At 41.5% G+C, this 16,559-nt stretch overlaps 2 protein-coding genes across 2 annotated transcripts in view; one reads left to right on the forward strand and one right to left on the reverse strand.

The window, feature by feature from the left end:
- The window catches only part of LOC134822596 (uncharacterized), a 38,134-nt gene extending 24,376 nt beyond the window's left edge, over positions 1-13,758 (forward strand). Inside the window, exons 2-10 of the mRNA XM_063833724.1 lie at positions 1,533-1,684; positions 2,034-2,179; positions 2,405-2,494; positions 4,745-4,878; positions 5,960-6,116; positions 6,462-6,544; positions 9,605-9,704; positions 9,914-10,000; positions 12,576-13,758. Coding sequence (XP_063689794.1) covers positions 1,533-1,684; positions 2,034-2,179; positions 2,405-2,494; positions 4,745-4,878; positions 5,960-6,116; positions 6,462-6,544; positions 9,605-9,704; positions 9,914-10,000; positions 12,576-12,755 — 1,129 coding nt within the window. The 3' untranslated portion in view covers positions 12,756-13,758. The remainder of the gene's footprint in view (positions 1-1,532; positions 1,685-2,033; positions 2,180-2,404; positions 2,495-4,744; positions 4,879-5,959; positions 6,117-6,461; positions 6,545-9,604; positions 9,705-9,913; positions 10,001-12,575) is intronic.
- Positions 1-16,559, reverse strand: part of LOC134822799 (protein ABHD13-like) — a 948,842-nt gene that overhangs the window by 876,055 nt on the left and 56,228 nt on the right. The window lies entirely within an intron of this gene.

Raw genomic sequence — 16,559 nt, forward strand, 5'->3', positions numbered from 1 at the left:
TAGTACGCCACTGCCCACTATGTGCTGTTATTATATAGGTAGTACGCCACTATGCACTGTTATTATATAGGTAGTACGCCTCTATGCACTGCGCTTGCTCGCTAAGGTTTTGATAAGTTTATTAAGGTAACCCAATACTAGCACAGTAAAACTCGATGATCTGTGAAGAACAACTTCTGAACAAAAAACTACAGTCATGAGTCTCACAAGTGCTAAAATATAGTGGTAAAAGCACTGTAACACGTATTAAAACTGGTTACATTTCCACATAAACAACTGGCGGTTAAGTTGCTAGGATCACATCATGAAACACCATGCGTTTTCCGGTTAAAACTGGGGATATTTTTGCCTTATTTAGCCTAAAATACAGTGACTAAATAGTTCCAATATGCTGAAGATTGTGCAGTACAGTAGTATGTTTTACAATAAATATCACACCAGTCATTATTAGAATGAGAAGTAAACATGATGGAAGTCAGTTTGTTAACCACACTACAGAACACTTTGTGAGAGTGTAACTGTTTGTCAGGCTCCGTCTTCATGTGCTGTGCCATACTTCAGGAACTGGACATCTGTTATTGTGGTCAGACTCTACTAAGAAAATATATGTTATGAACTGTGGACTGCATAAGTTCCAGCGTATATTATAATCTGTATCAAGGGTTGAGGTCAAGAAATTTCTGCAGACTTTGAAATCCGTATCTAAATTCTAAAGGTGCAGTTCTTATTATAGTTATAATTATATCATAACACCTTAGTTGGTTTTAGCAGCGAACACTTAGCTCATAACACACGTGTATTGAAGGCCGTGCAAATTGGAGCAGTTACCAGCAGTCACACAGCAGTAACCAGCAGTCACACAGCTGTAACCAGCAGTCACACAGCAGTAACTAGCAGTCACACAGCTGTAACCAGCAGTCACACAGCAGTTACCAGCAGTAACACAGCTGTAACCAGCAGTCACACAGCAGTCACACAGCAGTTACCAGCAGTAACCAGCAGTAACACAGCTGTTGTGAACTAAGATGCGCCTTTTAACACCTCGTACCCAACACCCCCTCTCTCTCTCTCTCGTGTCCAGTCTAACCACCCTAATTATAGTGGTAATTACTGTAATCAGATAATTGACACGGATTATACCTGGAACCCTGCAGTCGGCAAACTAAATGATGTCCAGATATTGGGGTACTCCGGATGACGTTTAGAGAAGTTACAACTTCTTAACTGCACACAGCTGCTGAATTTATGCATGGCTCGGTTTTGCAGTAAACAGGTTACAGTTTGCTCTGTAATCCAGCTCTAAATCTCATGAGGCTTCACCGGTCCTGGATCAGGAGCCAGCGTAGTACTGCTGATAGATTGCGTTAAATTTAAACGGGAAAGTACCCTTGCGTCACTTTAAGTTTATCGCTAACTGCTGTAAACTGATCAGTGCGAAATTGGCTCTGGGAATATTTACGAACCTTACTTTATTAATTGTACTATTTATATTCCCCAAAGTACCTCTTTATTTAACACGTGCTATTCCTCAGAGTTCCAGTTCGCAATGGTCAGACCTCAGCTGGGGATCACATCAAGACGCTCTTTGACTGTGATCTTCCCACTGACAAAGAAAATGAAACTTTCGTCAAATGTCTGGAGAAAGCGCAGCTGCAGGGTCCCGGCATCAGATTCGTCGTTATAGGTTATTAACATTTTCAACGTACATAAGTTCCTATCTAATTAAAAATAATATTATTAGTATTGCATTTATATAAGCATGTACCTAGCCTTTGGTTTGCCATTTATCCCAAACTGACAAAAATACCACTTATGAATCTATGAATTTTATTTGAGGTGTTCAATCCTCGTCACTGTTAAAAAGTAAAACATTTACTGACCGCAATGTACTCTAGATCCGTAAAATACCTGCTTACCTGTAATTTGTGTACCTGTCATTTTAGAGATAATCATTTTGTCTAGCAGGCGTCACAATCATGATAACATGACGTCTGATGATATCAGACAAAACAGTTACACTTAAATTATGGCAGGTTCAGAAAACTACGTAGGTAAATGGTTAAACGGAGGGCGCCGAGGTCACGGTTTGAACTACAAGTGTTTTGCTCAACAGTTTGTAGGCAGTCCTGTTGGACCCGGTCAGAGGAACTTCTTCGAGCAGACACTTTTACTGGGCGAGGTGAGTTTTGTTTTACAACGACTGCTTACCACATAATAGTAAAGTACAGTTAGATAATATGTATACTGTCAATCTTATTAACCGTTATTTTCCCCTTTTTAATGGGATGCATGCTTATTCAGAGTATGTTAATAAAATATGTAAACATGTAGATGGTAACCATGGTAACCATGGTTATAGAAACAGCAGTATTATCCTGGGTCACCCTATTTTCTTGTGTTTCAGGTGCAGTATGACGACATCACCAAGCAGCTCGATGATATGGCACAAGCTGAGGGAATCGAGCAAACTAACATTAAATACGGTGATAATAAGGTAACTAGATTCTAAACATATTTAACATTTTGATAGTCTATTGACACGGATGTTTTACTGCTCGCTTGGTAATATATAAATATATATTATAAGTCGAGTAAAACTATCAGGAGACTTAGCCTGCTACTCCCAGGTTTTGTCGTGGTGTTCCTCTTTGTCATTTCATGACTGTCCCTGTAACATTGCTAATACTGTTAGATGTAACTATGTTCCGTTTGTTTCGTTTGTTCCGTTATTCTTTTTCCTTCCTCTTTTCCTTGTCATCCCCTTTAGTTTTAAGATTCTTGCTATAAATGGCTACAGCTAACACTATTAATGCTAAGTACCAAACAACAAGTGGGAGGTGGATCGTTGGTATACCATTAAATCGATTTAACACCGCAATTCCAGTCGCAAGCCTGGGACCACTACTAGCATAGTCACAACATCTAGAAAGCTGCCATATAGCCTGACTGACAATTTTCTCGACTGACTGACAATGTTTCTTCTTTTCCCCATTTAGAATACAAAGATTAGTACATTTTAGCTTATGATTAATATTATATTTTTACCTATAGTTTACCTAGATTAGATACCTACATGTGACCACCTGCTGTGGTAGTTTCTTAGTTCTTACGTCTTGTAAAATGTAACATATTTATCGTAAACTTGACATGCCTTAGGCCTAATGAGTATCAGTAATGTTATGCAATTGATATGCATGGTTTTTATCAGTAACAATGTAATTGACATTCATGGTTGGGTATGATCAGTAACAGTGTTACTGACACTACGCATATAATATATTATATGTACTCAGATCGTTAAGGGGACATAATATACAAAAAGCTTTTATGTCCTGACCATGCTGTTAACTTCATATTAAGAAAGTATACATCAAAACAATAAGATTTGATACATTAAAAATTATATTTGATGGTACTACTACTCACTTTCGAAAAAATAAATATTTTGTTTTTTTATACCGATCTTTCAATTATTTTATACGTTTTTTGGCTGATATTTTTACTGAACATTATTTACAATCCGTACAAAAAGCCCTTAAAAGGATTTTATAATTAAACAATAAATGACGAAGTTACAGACCAAACAAGGTCGAGAAAAGCAAAATTGAAATTTTTGCAAAAAATCAAAGTTGTATATTTTACCAATCACCCAGGTCATAAGATATCGCTTCAAAAATTCTTGTGAGTGTAGCTGATAATCATATCCAACTTTTTGGAACAGGATTTCTCTCAATTTTGAGTTTTAAGGTATCAAATCTGGCCTCAAACGACTTAGTAAAATTCATCGTAAAAAAGGCCCAACAATGGCAGATTTAAGGCGTAAAATGCCTCTAACTCAAAAAGTATCAGTCTTTTTGAAATACTTTTTACAGATTCGTGATCAGCTTGGTAAAACGAATCTTTTAGTACCAAATTTATAGTAGTTAAAGACACAAAATTTGTTTAAAAATTTATACAAAATTTGTGTTCGAGCTAGAAAATTATTTAAGACAATTTGTCTTCTAAAATCACCTATTTGGTACTAAAAGATTCGTCTTATCAAGCTGATTACAATTCTGTAAAAATTATTTGATGTATACTTTCTTAATATGAAGTTAACAGCATGGTCAGGACATTTAAAAAGCTTTCTGTATATGTCCCCTTAAACGTATTATATAATTTGTCGCGGTGGGTAATTTCAAAGACTAAGAGACGCTTATCATTTGAACTGTTTCATCAAAGAAGTCTAACCAGATTGGGCAAGAATCAAGATTGTCAGATCAAGTTGGACTTTAGAGGGTGCTATAATTCATGTTTAATTGATACGGAGGTAATTAATGTTAACGTAATTGATACGTAAGTCTCAATGGTTCATATCAGAGTATACACTGTGCTTGATAGAGGTTCACTCTTCATTTTATAAGTTCGAGGGTAGTTCAAGATAAAGAGCGAGGTAATGATATTCATGATACTGTGACTGTTGAGTGGTGGTGTACCTATCGTTTTACAGCTTTCCACTTAAAATGTGCTTTATTGATCTATAGCGGTAGAACCTTGATACTGTGCCAATTATAGTCGGTGTGATGGAGTAAGCGTTACAGGTACGAGCAGGACGTGATATCCCCTGCCTCCCCCCACCCAGTGATAAAGAATAAGTTAACTCTGGCGTTTTGTTCTGTTATGTAGCTTAGTTCCCAGCGGTTATGTAGCTTAGTTCCCAGCTGTTATGTAGCTTAGTTCCCAGCTGACCCAGTCCTTTCCTCAGGTGTATGACCGGATGGTGGAAGAAGCCAGTATCAGATGTCAGAGGAGGCTGGCTAATATTGTGAGGTGCATCGCCCGCTGTTCTCTCCGACCTATCTGTATATCGGGGGGTAACGAGGACATCCTCGGTTTAGGGTGAGATATTATATTAATTCAGGTTTTTTTCTGCTAGATCAGAAGGAAGCGCACTAATTTCGATCCCTTTTATTTTTAACAAAATTTTCATAAAAGTTAGTTGAATTACATACACAAATACACAGTTTCCTCGTAATGTGGTATCGTGTTTTTTGACAAAACTTTGAGAAGAATTGACATATTATTCAAAACTCATCTGCTGATCTGTACATTCCGTGATGTAGAACTGCCATGTTCCATTGAAGATAGTCGTCGTGTCTCATCACTTCAGACGTTTTGTTATGATTACGTACTTCTACTCAACTACACAAATTGAATGTAGATGAGTTTCCGCGGAACAAAACATGCAGGAACCACTCCAGTTTTTACCAATGAAGATATGTTTCCATTCTGATCATTATACTGAAAACATTCCTAAACTTTTACTTTTACATTCCTAAATTTTTTCCCGATCCATGACTCAAAGTGCCGAAGGCACAAAAGAGTCAAGGACAAGGGTTAGCGAACGAGGTTTTTTTTTTGTATATGGTAGCTTTGCGACCGTACCTGCGAGCGTGCGAGCGACCGTACCTGCCTGCACACACTGTAATCGCCCACGTGACTACCTGCGCAAAGTTATTTTGCGGAATAATCCGAATTAGCTAATTGTTGGCGCGCGGCGCTGAACTGACCAAGTACATTGTTAATTTCACCATGTACATATCCCACTAGGCACTAATTGATAGCATACTATTATTATTTTGAGTTACTTATACTATTTTGCACACATCCGTGTCGGGTGTCAGGTTGCATAAACAATAAGCATATGATTTTAAAAATATACACGATTTTCAAATTCAATATGGAATTATATTAACTTGGTGGCGCTCGGCCTGTCACTTCGCCATATCTGCATACTTATAAACAGTAAAAACTGGGGTCCCCAGGTTGTATAGAAAATGATAAAATACGCCATCACGGATCGGGAAATTGAGCGGCCATGCACAAAAAAAAGCGGCCGCATTTCTTGTTAGCCTCACAATGAAATTTAAAAATGAAAACTTCTCCAATTTCATCTTGCAGTAACTTGACTCTCCCCCAGGTACGGTGTACATTTAGGTCGCACGATAGCACGGGGTACCCCATCCAATCTCACACTAGGCAACTTCGATTGTCACGGGGATTACAAAAACTTGGAGGAGAGAGGCGCGCATTCCGGGAACGGGTTTTCTTTTCTTAACACCATCGGTATTCTTAAGGTACCTTTTACTTTACCTTTTGGTTAAATTTCAGACTATTGAAATGATCCTTGAAATTCGTAAAGCTGTTCTTCAATTAACAGCAAGTGTGGATGATTACAAAGTTGTAGTTATGGAAATCTCTTAAATGATTTCTTGAAATGTATGCTAGTTTTTTGGGGTTACATGCAACTCTTGCTTCCATAGGATTGTCTTTCAATTTTAACATTGAGTAACAAAATTAACCTTTAGCTTTGGTTGAGTGTGTAAATTAGCCCTTATATTAACTACAGCTCTTGTAATAGCTATATCAGTGATATCTCAGACATCTCAAATATTTGATTTAAACCTCCTTTTATTCTCCAGAAATACGCAGTTCTAGGTTTATCTCCCTACGAAAACAGGGAATCCATGATGGAACAACTAATAAGTACAAACTGTTGGTACAGGTTAGTCTTTACAGAGTATTACCTGAGATCAGATAGTACTTTATCTTGAGATTAATATCCTTGAATGCAAGGGTCGACCGAGTCCTCGGCCTCGGTTTTACCGAGGAATGGCGATTTTTCCTCGGCCTCGGTCAGGAGGACAATTCCTCGGTTCGCCTCGGCCTCGGTCAAAAATAGATTCGAAATTCCTCGGCGAAATTTGACGATTTTACCGAGGATTTGACCGAGGATTTTTGTTGAAATTTTGGGAATTTTTCTACAGACTTACAGAGGTTAATGTAATTGTAAACGAATTTGTAAAATTGAAAATAAAACGACCAATTGACCAGGACACAAAACTAAAAATATCATAGTCTAAGATTCATCGTCTGATGAAATGACAATATCTGAGCACTCTGAATCAGAATAATCTTCTGTGCACAGCTCAGAAGGGGGACAGTCCTCTTTATTTGGGGCTTCAAATTCATTTGGACAGGGGCCGAAGTCGTCCCCAAATGTTCCGATGTTCTTTTTGAGAAACAAGCACCCCTCAAAGTTTGTTGGCTTAAGGCTGAGGCGATTTAACTTCAGGATGTGCCCTGCTGTAGAAAACAATCTCTCTGGTGCTGCTGAGCTCGCTGACCACGCTTCTGATAGAATATTTCAAATTTCACTGTCAATTACTCAGATCCTGCCTGGGCATGCCCACTCCTGACTCTTGGCGAACTTGCCCCTTCATAATGATTGTAACGTGTGTACACAGTATAGTACACAGTACAATCTGATTAGGTACAGTGCGCTTTTCCTAATAAACAATGCCCTTTTTCCCAACAATTTTTCTGCCAAAATTCCTCGGCCTCGGTCAAAATTTGCACTCCTCGGCCTCGGTTTTACCGAGGAATGGCGATTTTTCCTCGGCCTCGGTCAGGAGGACAATTCCTCGGTTCGCCTCGGCCTCGGTCAAAAATAGATTCGAAATTCCTCGGCGAAATTTGACGATTTTACCGAGGATTTGACCGAGGATTTTTGTTGAAATTTTGGGAATTTTTCTACAGACTTACAGAGGTTAATGTAATTGTAAACGAATTTGTAAAATTGAAAATAAAACGACCAATTGACCAGGACACAAAACTAAAAATATCATAGTCTAAGATTCATCGTCTGATGAAATGACAATATCTGAGCACTCTGAATCAGAATAATCTTCTGTGCACAGCTCAGAAGGGGGACAGTCCTCTTTATTTGGGGCTTCAAATTCATTTGGACAGGGGCCGAAGTCGTCCCCAAATGTTCCGATGTTCTTTTTGAGAAACAAGCACCCCTCAAAGTTTGTTGGCTTAAGGCTGAGGCGATTTAACTTCAGGATGTGCCCTGCTGTAGAAAACAATCTCTCTGGTGCTGCTGAGCTCGCTGACCACGCTTCTGATAGAATATTTCAAATTTCACTGTCAATTACTCAGATCCTGCCTGGGCATGCCCACTCCTGACTCTTGGCGAACTTGCCCCTTCATAATGATTGTAACGTGTGTACACAGTATAGTACACAGTACAATCTGATTAGGTACAGTGCGCTTTTCCTAATAAACAATGCCCTTTTTCCCAACAATTTTTCTGCCAAAATTCCTCGGCCTCGGTCAAAATTTGCACTCCTCGGCCTCGGCCTCGGTCAAAAAAAAGAAACCTCGGTTGTCCTCGGCCTCGGTCTTAACTAACTGTATTTTCCTCGGCCTCGGTCGAAAATCCTGCCCTCGGTCGACCCCTGCTTGAATGCCTGTTATGTGTGTTATGGGGGCCGGGGGGTCTTCATCGAAATTCTCTCGAAATTAATTTTATAGTTGTTTCTGATAGAGGGAAGTGATATCTATCAGCTATATAAATAACAATATTTTTCCATGGGACCAAAAGCAGCTGATAGATATCACTTCCCTCTATTATTAGAAACAACTATAACATCAATTTCGAGAGAATTTCGATGTAGACCCCCCCCCCCCGGCCCCCTTAAGTGCCTGTTATGTGCCTGTTATGTGTGTTTCCAACTATTTTAGATATGTATGATAACACTATAACAGCTAGAAGATAAGTTTGAGAGATTCCTTTATATCACGGTTATTGTTGCATAATACAACTACTCGTTCCAATAGCTACTTATCAAATCTGTAGTTCTACAATGTACATGTTGTAGTCTCTTTTATCTGTTATAATACTAATGACTTGTTTTTAAACATTGAAACATTATAACGAATATCTTATTGTCTATCTTTTGTCTGTATTATTGGCTAAACATGTTACATGATATCGGTTGGAAAGTGGCCTCACTGGCACCAATACGTATTTAACTAACAATGTTGGCTTGCATTACTAACTACCAAAACAATAACGAACCTAGACATACGTGGCGACAGCTCTATAACACGTGCAGCTCTATAACACGTGCAGCTATATAACACGTGCAGCTCTATAACACGTGCAGCTCTATAACACCAAAACTACCAAACTGTAGTCTGTACCTACGTTTCACATGGTGGACCAGTTTAAATATTCTACAAGTGTAAAATGTGAATAACCACGTCTATGTTACAATATATTATAATAACAGTAACAATACCTCCAACTAGTTACTAAAACTGCAATTAAATATAGACGGATATGATGAGGAATGGACGGCAAGGAATAATGTGCTAAATTACACACTTTTACACAAGACACCGTCACATAATAAATGCTAATCCGTAACATAATTGTCATGGTTATCATCATTATGAGGAATGATTATCGATTCCAAAACTTCCAGTTAGGTTAAATCAATATAAATTAGATGCAGCTGCATGATTTTACATCAATAATTCCATTCCACCTAGATATTATGCACATGTTTTAGGCGGTCAAAGAAATTATTAAATTTGTGAATTTCACTGCTAGCGCTGTTCACGCGCTGAACACGTTTTACACCAACAATGTTACAATTTCCTAGGGTGTAATGATATGGACACACACTTTTGCCTTGTATTACAACTTTTCGATTACGATGCTATTCTTGTGTTTCTGATATCTGGAAATATAAAACATATCCTTGTGTTTCAGGTATTTGGATGACATATCAGTGATAGGAGCCCCTAACAGGCCCTCTTTACACGAAAGTTTACTGGAAATGATCAAAGCGTTAGACGCTGAAAACGATGAGGTAACATGTGCTATATAATTACTTATATTATATCTACTTAACATGTGCTTTAATAAATTATGTACAGTTTTCAAGTTTTTACCAATATATTGAATTACAATTCTGAGGCTGTGATACACCAGTACCTACCTAAGTACCTATGCGACATAGGTAGGTACTATGCCCCATTTTGGACAATAACTTGATTGTTAACTGTAATAACTGATCAGGTGCCAGGTTTATGTGTAGATCTAGATGTTACTGAGGATCTCACCACTGTCAGCTGTCCTGCTACTCTCGGCATCACCAGAGCTCAGGTAGGAGTTGCTAAAGTGAGGGCGGGGGAGGGGGTAAAGGGGGCATCACCAGAGCTCAGGTAGGAGTTACAAAAGTGAGGGCGGGGGAGGGGGTAAAGGGGGCATCACCAGAGCTCAGGTAGGAGTTGCTAAAGTGAGGGCGGGGGAGGGTAAAGGGGCATCACCAGAGCTCAGGTAGGAGTTGCTAAAGTGAGGGCGGGGAGGGGGTAAAGGGGGCATCACCAGAGCTCAGGTAGGAGTTGCTAAAGTGAGGGCGGGGGAGGGGGTAAAGGGACATCACCAGAGCTCAGGTAGGAGTTGCTAAAGTGAGGGCGGGGGAGGGGGTAAAGGGACATCACCAGAGCTCAGGTAGGAGTTGCTAAAGTGAGGGCGGGGGAGGGGGGTAAGGGACATCACCAGAGCTCAGGTAGGAGTTGCTAAAGTGAGGGCGGGGGAGGGGGTAAAGGGGGCATCACCAGAGCTCAGGTAGGAGTTACAAAAGTGAGGGCGGGGGAGGGGGTAAAGCTCAGGTAGGAGTTGCTAAAGTGAGGGCGGGGGAGGGGGGAAGGGGGCATCACCAGAGCTCAGGTAGGAGTTACAAAAGTGAGGCGGGGGAGGGGGGTAAAGGGGGCTTCACCAGAGCTCAGGTAGGAGTTACTAAAGTGAGGGCGGGGGAGGGGGTAAAGGGGGCATCACCAGAGCTCAGGTAGGAGTTACAAAAGTGAGGGCGGGGGAGGGGGGTAAAGGGGGCTTCACCAGAGCTCAGGTAGGAGTTACAAATGTGAGGGGCGGGGGGAGGGGGTAAAGGGGGCATCACCAGAGCTCAGGTAGGAGTTGCTAAAGTGGAGGGCGGGGGAGGGGGTAAAGGGGGCATCACCAGAGCTCAGGTAGGAGTTGCTAAAGTGAGGGCGGGGGAGGGGGGTAAAGGGGGCATCACCTGAGCTCAGGTAGGAGTTACAAATGTGAGGGCGGGGGAGGGGGTAAAGAGGGCATCACCAGAGCTCAGGTAGGAGTTACAAATGTGAGGGCGGGGGAGGGGGTAAAGAGGGCATCACCAGAGCTCAGGTAGGAGTTGCTAAAGTGAGGGCTGGGGAGGGGGTAAAGGGGGCATCACCAGAGCTCAGGTAGGAGTTACAAATGTGAGGGCGGGGGAGGGGGTAAAGGGGGCATCACCAGAGCTCAGGTAGGAGTTACAAATGTGAGGGCGGGGGAGGGTGTAAAGGGGGCATCACCAGAGCTCAGGTAGGAGTTACAAATGTGAGGGCGGGGGAGGGGGGTAAAGGGGGCATCACCAGAGCTCAGGTAGGAGTTACAAAAGTGAGGGCGGGGGAGGGGGTAAAGGGGGCATCACCAGAGCTCAGGTAGGAGTTACAAATGTGAGGGCGGGGGAGGGGGTAAAGGGGGCATCACCAGAGCTCAGGTAGGAGTTGCTAAAGTGAGGGGGGGGGAGGGGGTAAAGTGGGCATCACCAGAGCTCAGGTAGGAGTTGCTAAAGTGAGGGCGGGGGAGGGGGTAAAGGGGGCATCACCAGAGCTCAGGTAGGAGTTGCTAAAGTGAGGGCGGGGGAGGGGGGTAAAGGGGGCATCACCAGAGCTCAGGTAGGAGTTACAAAAGTGAGGGCGGGGGAGGGGGTAAAGGGGGCATCACCAGAGCTCAGGTAGGAGTTGCTAAAGTGAGGGCGGGGGAGGGGGGTAAAGGGGGCATCACCACATTCACCAGAGCTCAGGTAGGAGTTGCTAAAGTGAGGGCGGGGGAGGGGGTAAAGGGGGCATCACCAGAGCTCAGGTAGGAGTTACAAATGTGAGGGCGGGGGAGGGGGTAAAGGGGGCATCACCAGAGCTCAGGTAGGAGTTACAAAAGTGAGGGCGGGGGAGGGGGTAAAGGGGGCATCACCAGAGCTCAGGTAGGAGTTACAAATGTGAGGGCGGGGGAGGGGGTAAAGGGGGCATCACCAGAGCTCAGGTAGGAGTTGCTAAAGTGAGGGGGGGGGAGGGGGTAAAGTGGGCATCACCAGAGCTCAGGTAGGAGTTGCTAAAGTGAGGGCGGGGGAGGGGGTAAAGGGGGCATCACCAGAGCTCAGGTAGGAGTTGCTAAAGTGAGGGCGGGGGAGGGGGGTAAAGGGGGCATCACCAGAGCTCAGGTAGGAGTTACAAAAGTGAGGGCGGGGGGAGGGGGTAAAGGGGGCATCACCAGAGCTCAGGTAGGAGTTGCTAAAGTGAGGGCGGGGGAGGGGGGTAAAGGGGGCATCACCACATTCACCAGAGCTCAGGTAGGAGTTGCTAAAGTGAGGGCGGGGGAGGGGGTAAAGGGGGCATCACCAGAGCTCAGGTAGGAGTTGCTAAAGTGAGGGCGGGGGAGGGGGGTAAAGGGGGCATCACCAGAGCTCAGGTAGGAACTGTTAGGGGGCGGGGGATAAAGGGGATTAGAAGTAGACTTGTTTTAATATTAGCTCGTGAAACTGATATCTGCTGTTTGTATAATTGAACTGTCATGGGACACGGCAAATTGAGGTTTGGCAGGAAACAGCATTGATTTACATTTTCTTCTCGTGTCTAACAACTTTCTAACTGACTTTAACTAATTTTCCACTCTCAAGGTGCACGAACTAGTACAAGAGTTCACCAGATACAACAAACCTTTCTTCCTGTTGCTAGCCGAGGGGATGCCAGATCCCATGATCCCTTTGACTGAGGGTATAAACCGTACACTTGGAAAATATCAGGCCGGTCTTGTATCTTGCTTCCTCAGGAACTGTATCAGTGTACCTCACATTTAACTAGCTTATAACACATCGCTACACGGTACTATACTATCTACAGTTACCACCGCTGAGTTTATCTTAAACCTTCTGTTTTTCTGAAGGAGTTGCCGTTTTATGGAACTAAAGAGGAATTCCAGCTTACTGGAAACTGGCGTAAGATTATTAGCTCGGAGGAGATTTTAACAGTTGTTAAATTTCTCGTTTTATCGCCATTCGCAGGGTTTTTATTTCATACGTCAAGCCCATCTGTGGCACGTGACCACTTTTTACGAAAATATCTTCAATCTTCTCATGTTATGTTTGCTTGATGCTCTGATATTGGAGTACTATTTGATTATAATACAGTTTGATTCAGTTGTGCATGTAATGGTTATAAGGATCCAAGAAAATCTGTTTAAAGTTTAATACATGTATACATAAGTCACATTAATTTATTCAACAGATGGTTCTTTTGTTTTATTTAATTGATAACCTTGAACATTTTCCTATCTTAGTTCAAAAAAGCTAGGCTCACTATTCTGTATTCATTATACAACTCAGCTTAAATGATTTATGGTATCTGTTATTTTGAATGTTTCTTAAAGTTTAAGTACGAGTGATTTTTATGTCTAATTTTTATTTCATCAATTTAGTTAAGGATTAAAAATGATAAAAGTACATATCATTTAAAATTTCTTAACATGTTAAGTGCACGTTACAATTAGTATACAATTACATCTACGAAAATGTGTCATATATTTCTTGGTTGAAACATTTACAACTTAAACATTTGCGTAATTTTGTCGGTGAATGAATAAATAATAGAGACCGAATCAGTATTTTAATCAAGCTGTCTTTTCAATATGGTTCGTGTTGGTTAATTATTGCAATTTTCCAAGATAATGTAGGAATTTAATAATTCCAACATAAGCTGAATAGTGAATATGGATCAGGTATTTGGGCAACATTGTGCATCTGTAAATATTTTACCACATAGCTGTGAGCACATAAGATACAATTATATGTTCCTCAAATTAAACATTATGTTTTATTTGGCTGCTTTGATTATATTGTTAAAATTATTATAAAACTTTATTCAAATAAATAAATTGTATAAACAAATTAAAAATCTGATAAGTAACCTACTAAAACTAAAATAACTTTCTCCACTTAGGTCTGTCTTGGGCTAAAAATATCAAATTATAAATGTCTTCTGTATTTCACGTTGAGTTTAACCATGGAGAAAATGTAAAGAAGTTTTAGAGGGGTCGTAAACATATCTGACTTTGTAGGTCATATGGCCGCGTTACCGTACCATTCCATCCTAAAATGGAATGGTTCCTTGTTGAAAGGAAACGGCAATAATCATGGAAAATTGAAGTAGTCATAACATTGGTTGAATTAATCATTCTTTTTAAATATACGAAGGCAATTATCCCATGCTTGAGTACTTAGTTGTTAAATAGCAGGAGTAAATTTGCATACCATTTGACATAAATCATTCTGCGGAAAAAAAGTATAAAAGAAATTCCAAATCAATATTTCAAAATCAATTATACGTTATTTGATGTTAACATCTTCCCGAGGCCGCCACAAAAGCGTGTCGCCATTTCAAATGCTCAAATGCTGTCGTTATTAACATTCCACTGGTACCTCGATAAGGGACAAACGTATCGTATATTTAAAATTTAATTCTGTGCAGCTGATTTAAAACGAATAATATTTCGGGTAGCATTGCTCACAATTTTGCGGAATAACAGTGGACATTGATTTACACAAATATCCTCGTAATCAGAAGGTTTCATAGATGTTCTGGTGAACAGATCTCTAGTTATACCACCTTCACTTTTACCTGCAACAAGAAGGTACTCCAAGTCGGTGTTCTTAACTCCCAGATGTTTGACAGTCAGCTCCTCCAGGAACTCAGCACCCGGAACAGGTGCCACAGAGCAGATATAGGTGATGGTAGAGATCATATCTCCCGGATTAACCTTATTGATGTTCTCCTGGCAGGTGTAGTTTTCGTACAAGACTATCCCTAAATCCAGTTCAGAGTTGCTGACCATGGCAGCTATAACAGCCGGTCCTGGCACCAGGATCTCCGTGGTGGAATACCGTGTGACATTGTGGTGATGTGGGTTCGTCACCTTGAACAGGTTGCAGATCGAGCTCGTTTCAGTTCTTCCAAATGTTTTAACATCCGTGTGGAGCACAACTTCACCTGGATTAAAGACTGGAGATGTTGAACTTAAAGGTAGATTCCCTGGACTTGAAAAATGACCAAGGATCATTTCTCGCCATGACGTTGCCAGTTTTACGTTCTCGTCGCCTAGTGTAGATATTCTGGTTTCATTAACAATAGCCAACGGAGGGAACATAGACTTCTTATCCACACTAAAAATCCTAACATTATCCTGATTAACCAGCTCGTGAGTGGAGTCCGCAATAGTGAACCTCGCCGCTCCGTCGTGTCCTGTAACCTGCCTGGCACCCTGAATCGTACACACAGACCTCACAGTATCTCCCACCAGCAGGGGCCTGTGTTGTTCCACGTTGTAACATCCCAGGTGTACTCGTGCTGATTGAGTGAACTGGGAAACGCTCAGGGCTAGAGATAGCATGTTAGCTAGCAGGAAGGGTAGTGGGCAGGATGGGAGACCCAGAGAAGACGCAACAGGGGAACTGGTTAGTAGTCTGGAAGTGGTGAGGAAGAAAGATTGCCACAGAACGCTGTGAGACTCAGTTATAGTCAGTTCCAGATTGGTCCTGATAACTTCACCTATACGCACTGCGGTCTCAAGTCCCTTCTTCCGTAAGATTAAAATCGTAATATTTTTGGCGTGATCTTGTCGATCTTTCTCTCGGCATCGAGATTCATAGGCTAGAATATGATCAGATTTAGCTCGATGTGGAGGACCAGCAGCCAGTCTGCTCTTTTGTACGTCCATCTGTAAACAGTGCATAGCCGACATCTCATCCCCACCCGTTTCTGCAATCTTAGTTGCTGTTCTGAGTTGGCAAAGGGATGGTCTGAACATGTTGTTGGCTTGCTGGACTTGAGAGGGTGTGAGGACACCTGCCCCATTGAACCCTAACTCCTTCATACTAGTAAAGTGTTTCTCTGCTCGGACATAATCGTCAAAAATATCTCAAATTGGCGCGTTCCGCTAGAACGCGCCAATTTGAGATATTTTCTTGTGTTTGAAGTCATATATCAAGTTTGGCACATAGAAATTCGCCCAAACTCGCTCAGATTATCCGTCTTATAGCCATGTAACTATCTGAAAAGCTTAAACAAATGTTAAAGAAATTCTATCATTCAGATCTCGAAATAAATGCCTGTGTTCCGCTAAAAACTCGCTCAGATTATCCGTCTTATAGCCATAGCCATTAGCCATACAACTATCTGGAAAGTTTAAAGAAAATCTATTTATCAGATCTTGAGAAAATCAAAAATATATTCTAAGTTATTCACTAAAACACTCGATTTTCGAACTTTTTATTTGGAACAGATTTGTCGAAAGTCCTTCTGAAGTCCTTTTGTTGCGGAAATTTGAGACCAACTTTGCGTACGGCGCCTGGTCTTAGCTGTTTGATAAGATGCGCCTTCATGTGTACTGTGAAATTATATAATTATATTATCGGATCCGCGCGCCTCTTGTTTGTCACGTACGCGCGTGCACGGTATAATTTTACCTGGGGACCTCAGGCGCGCTATCATGTTCATTAATAGAGATTCGGCGCAATGACAGGCTGAGCGCGGCCCAGTAACCAGATCGTTGCTCTGCGAAGCTAGCAGAGTAACGATCTTGTCGATGCGAAGCAAGAATGAAAAATGCT

The sequence above is a fragment of the Bolinopsis microptera genome, chromosome 11 (assembly GCF_026151205.1).
Source record: "Bolinopsis microptera isolate Bmic1 chromosome 11, MBARI_Bmic_1.0, whole genome shotgun sequence".
Classification (NCBI taxonomy): Eukaryota; Metazoa; Ctenophora; class Tentaculata; order Lobata; family Bolinopsidae; genus Bolinopsis; species Bolinopsis microptera.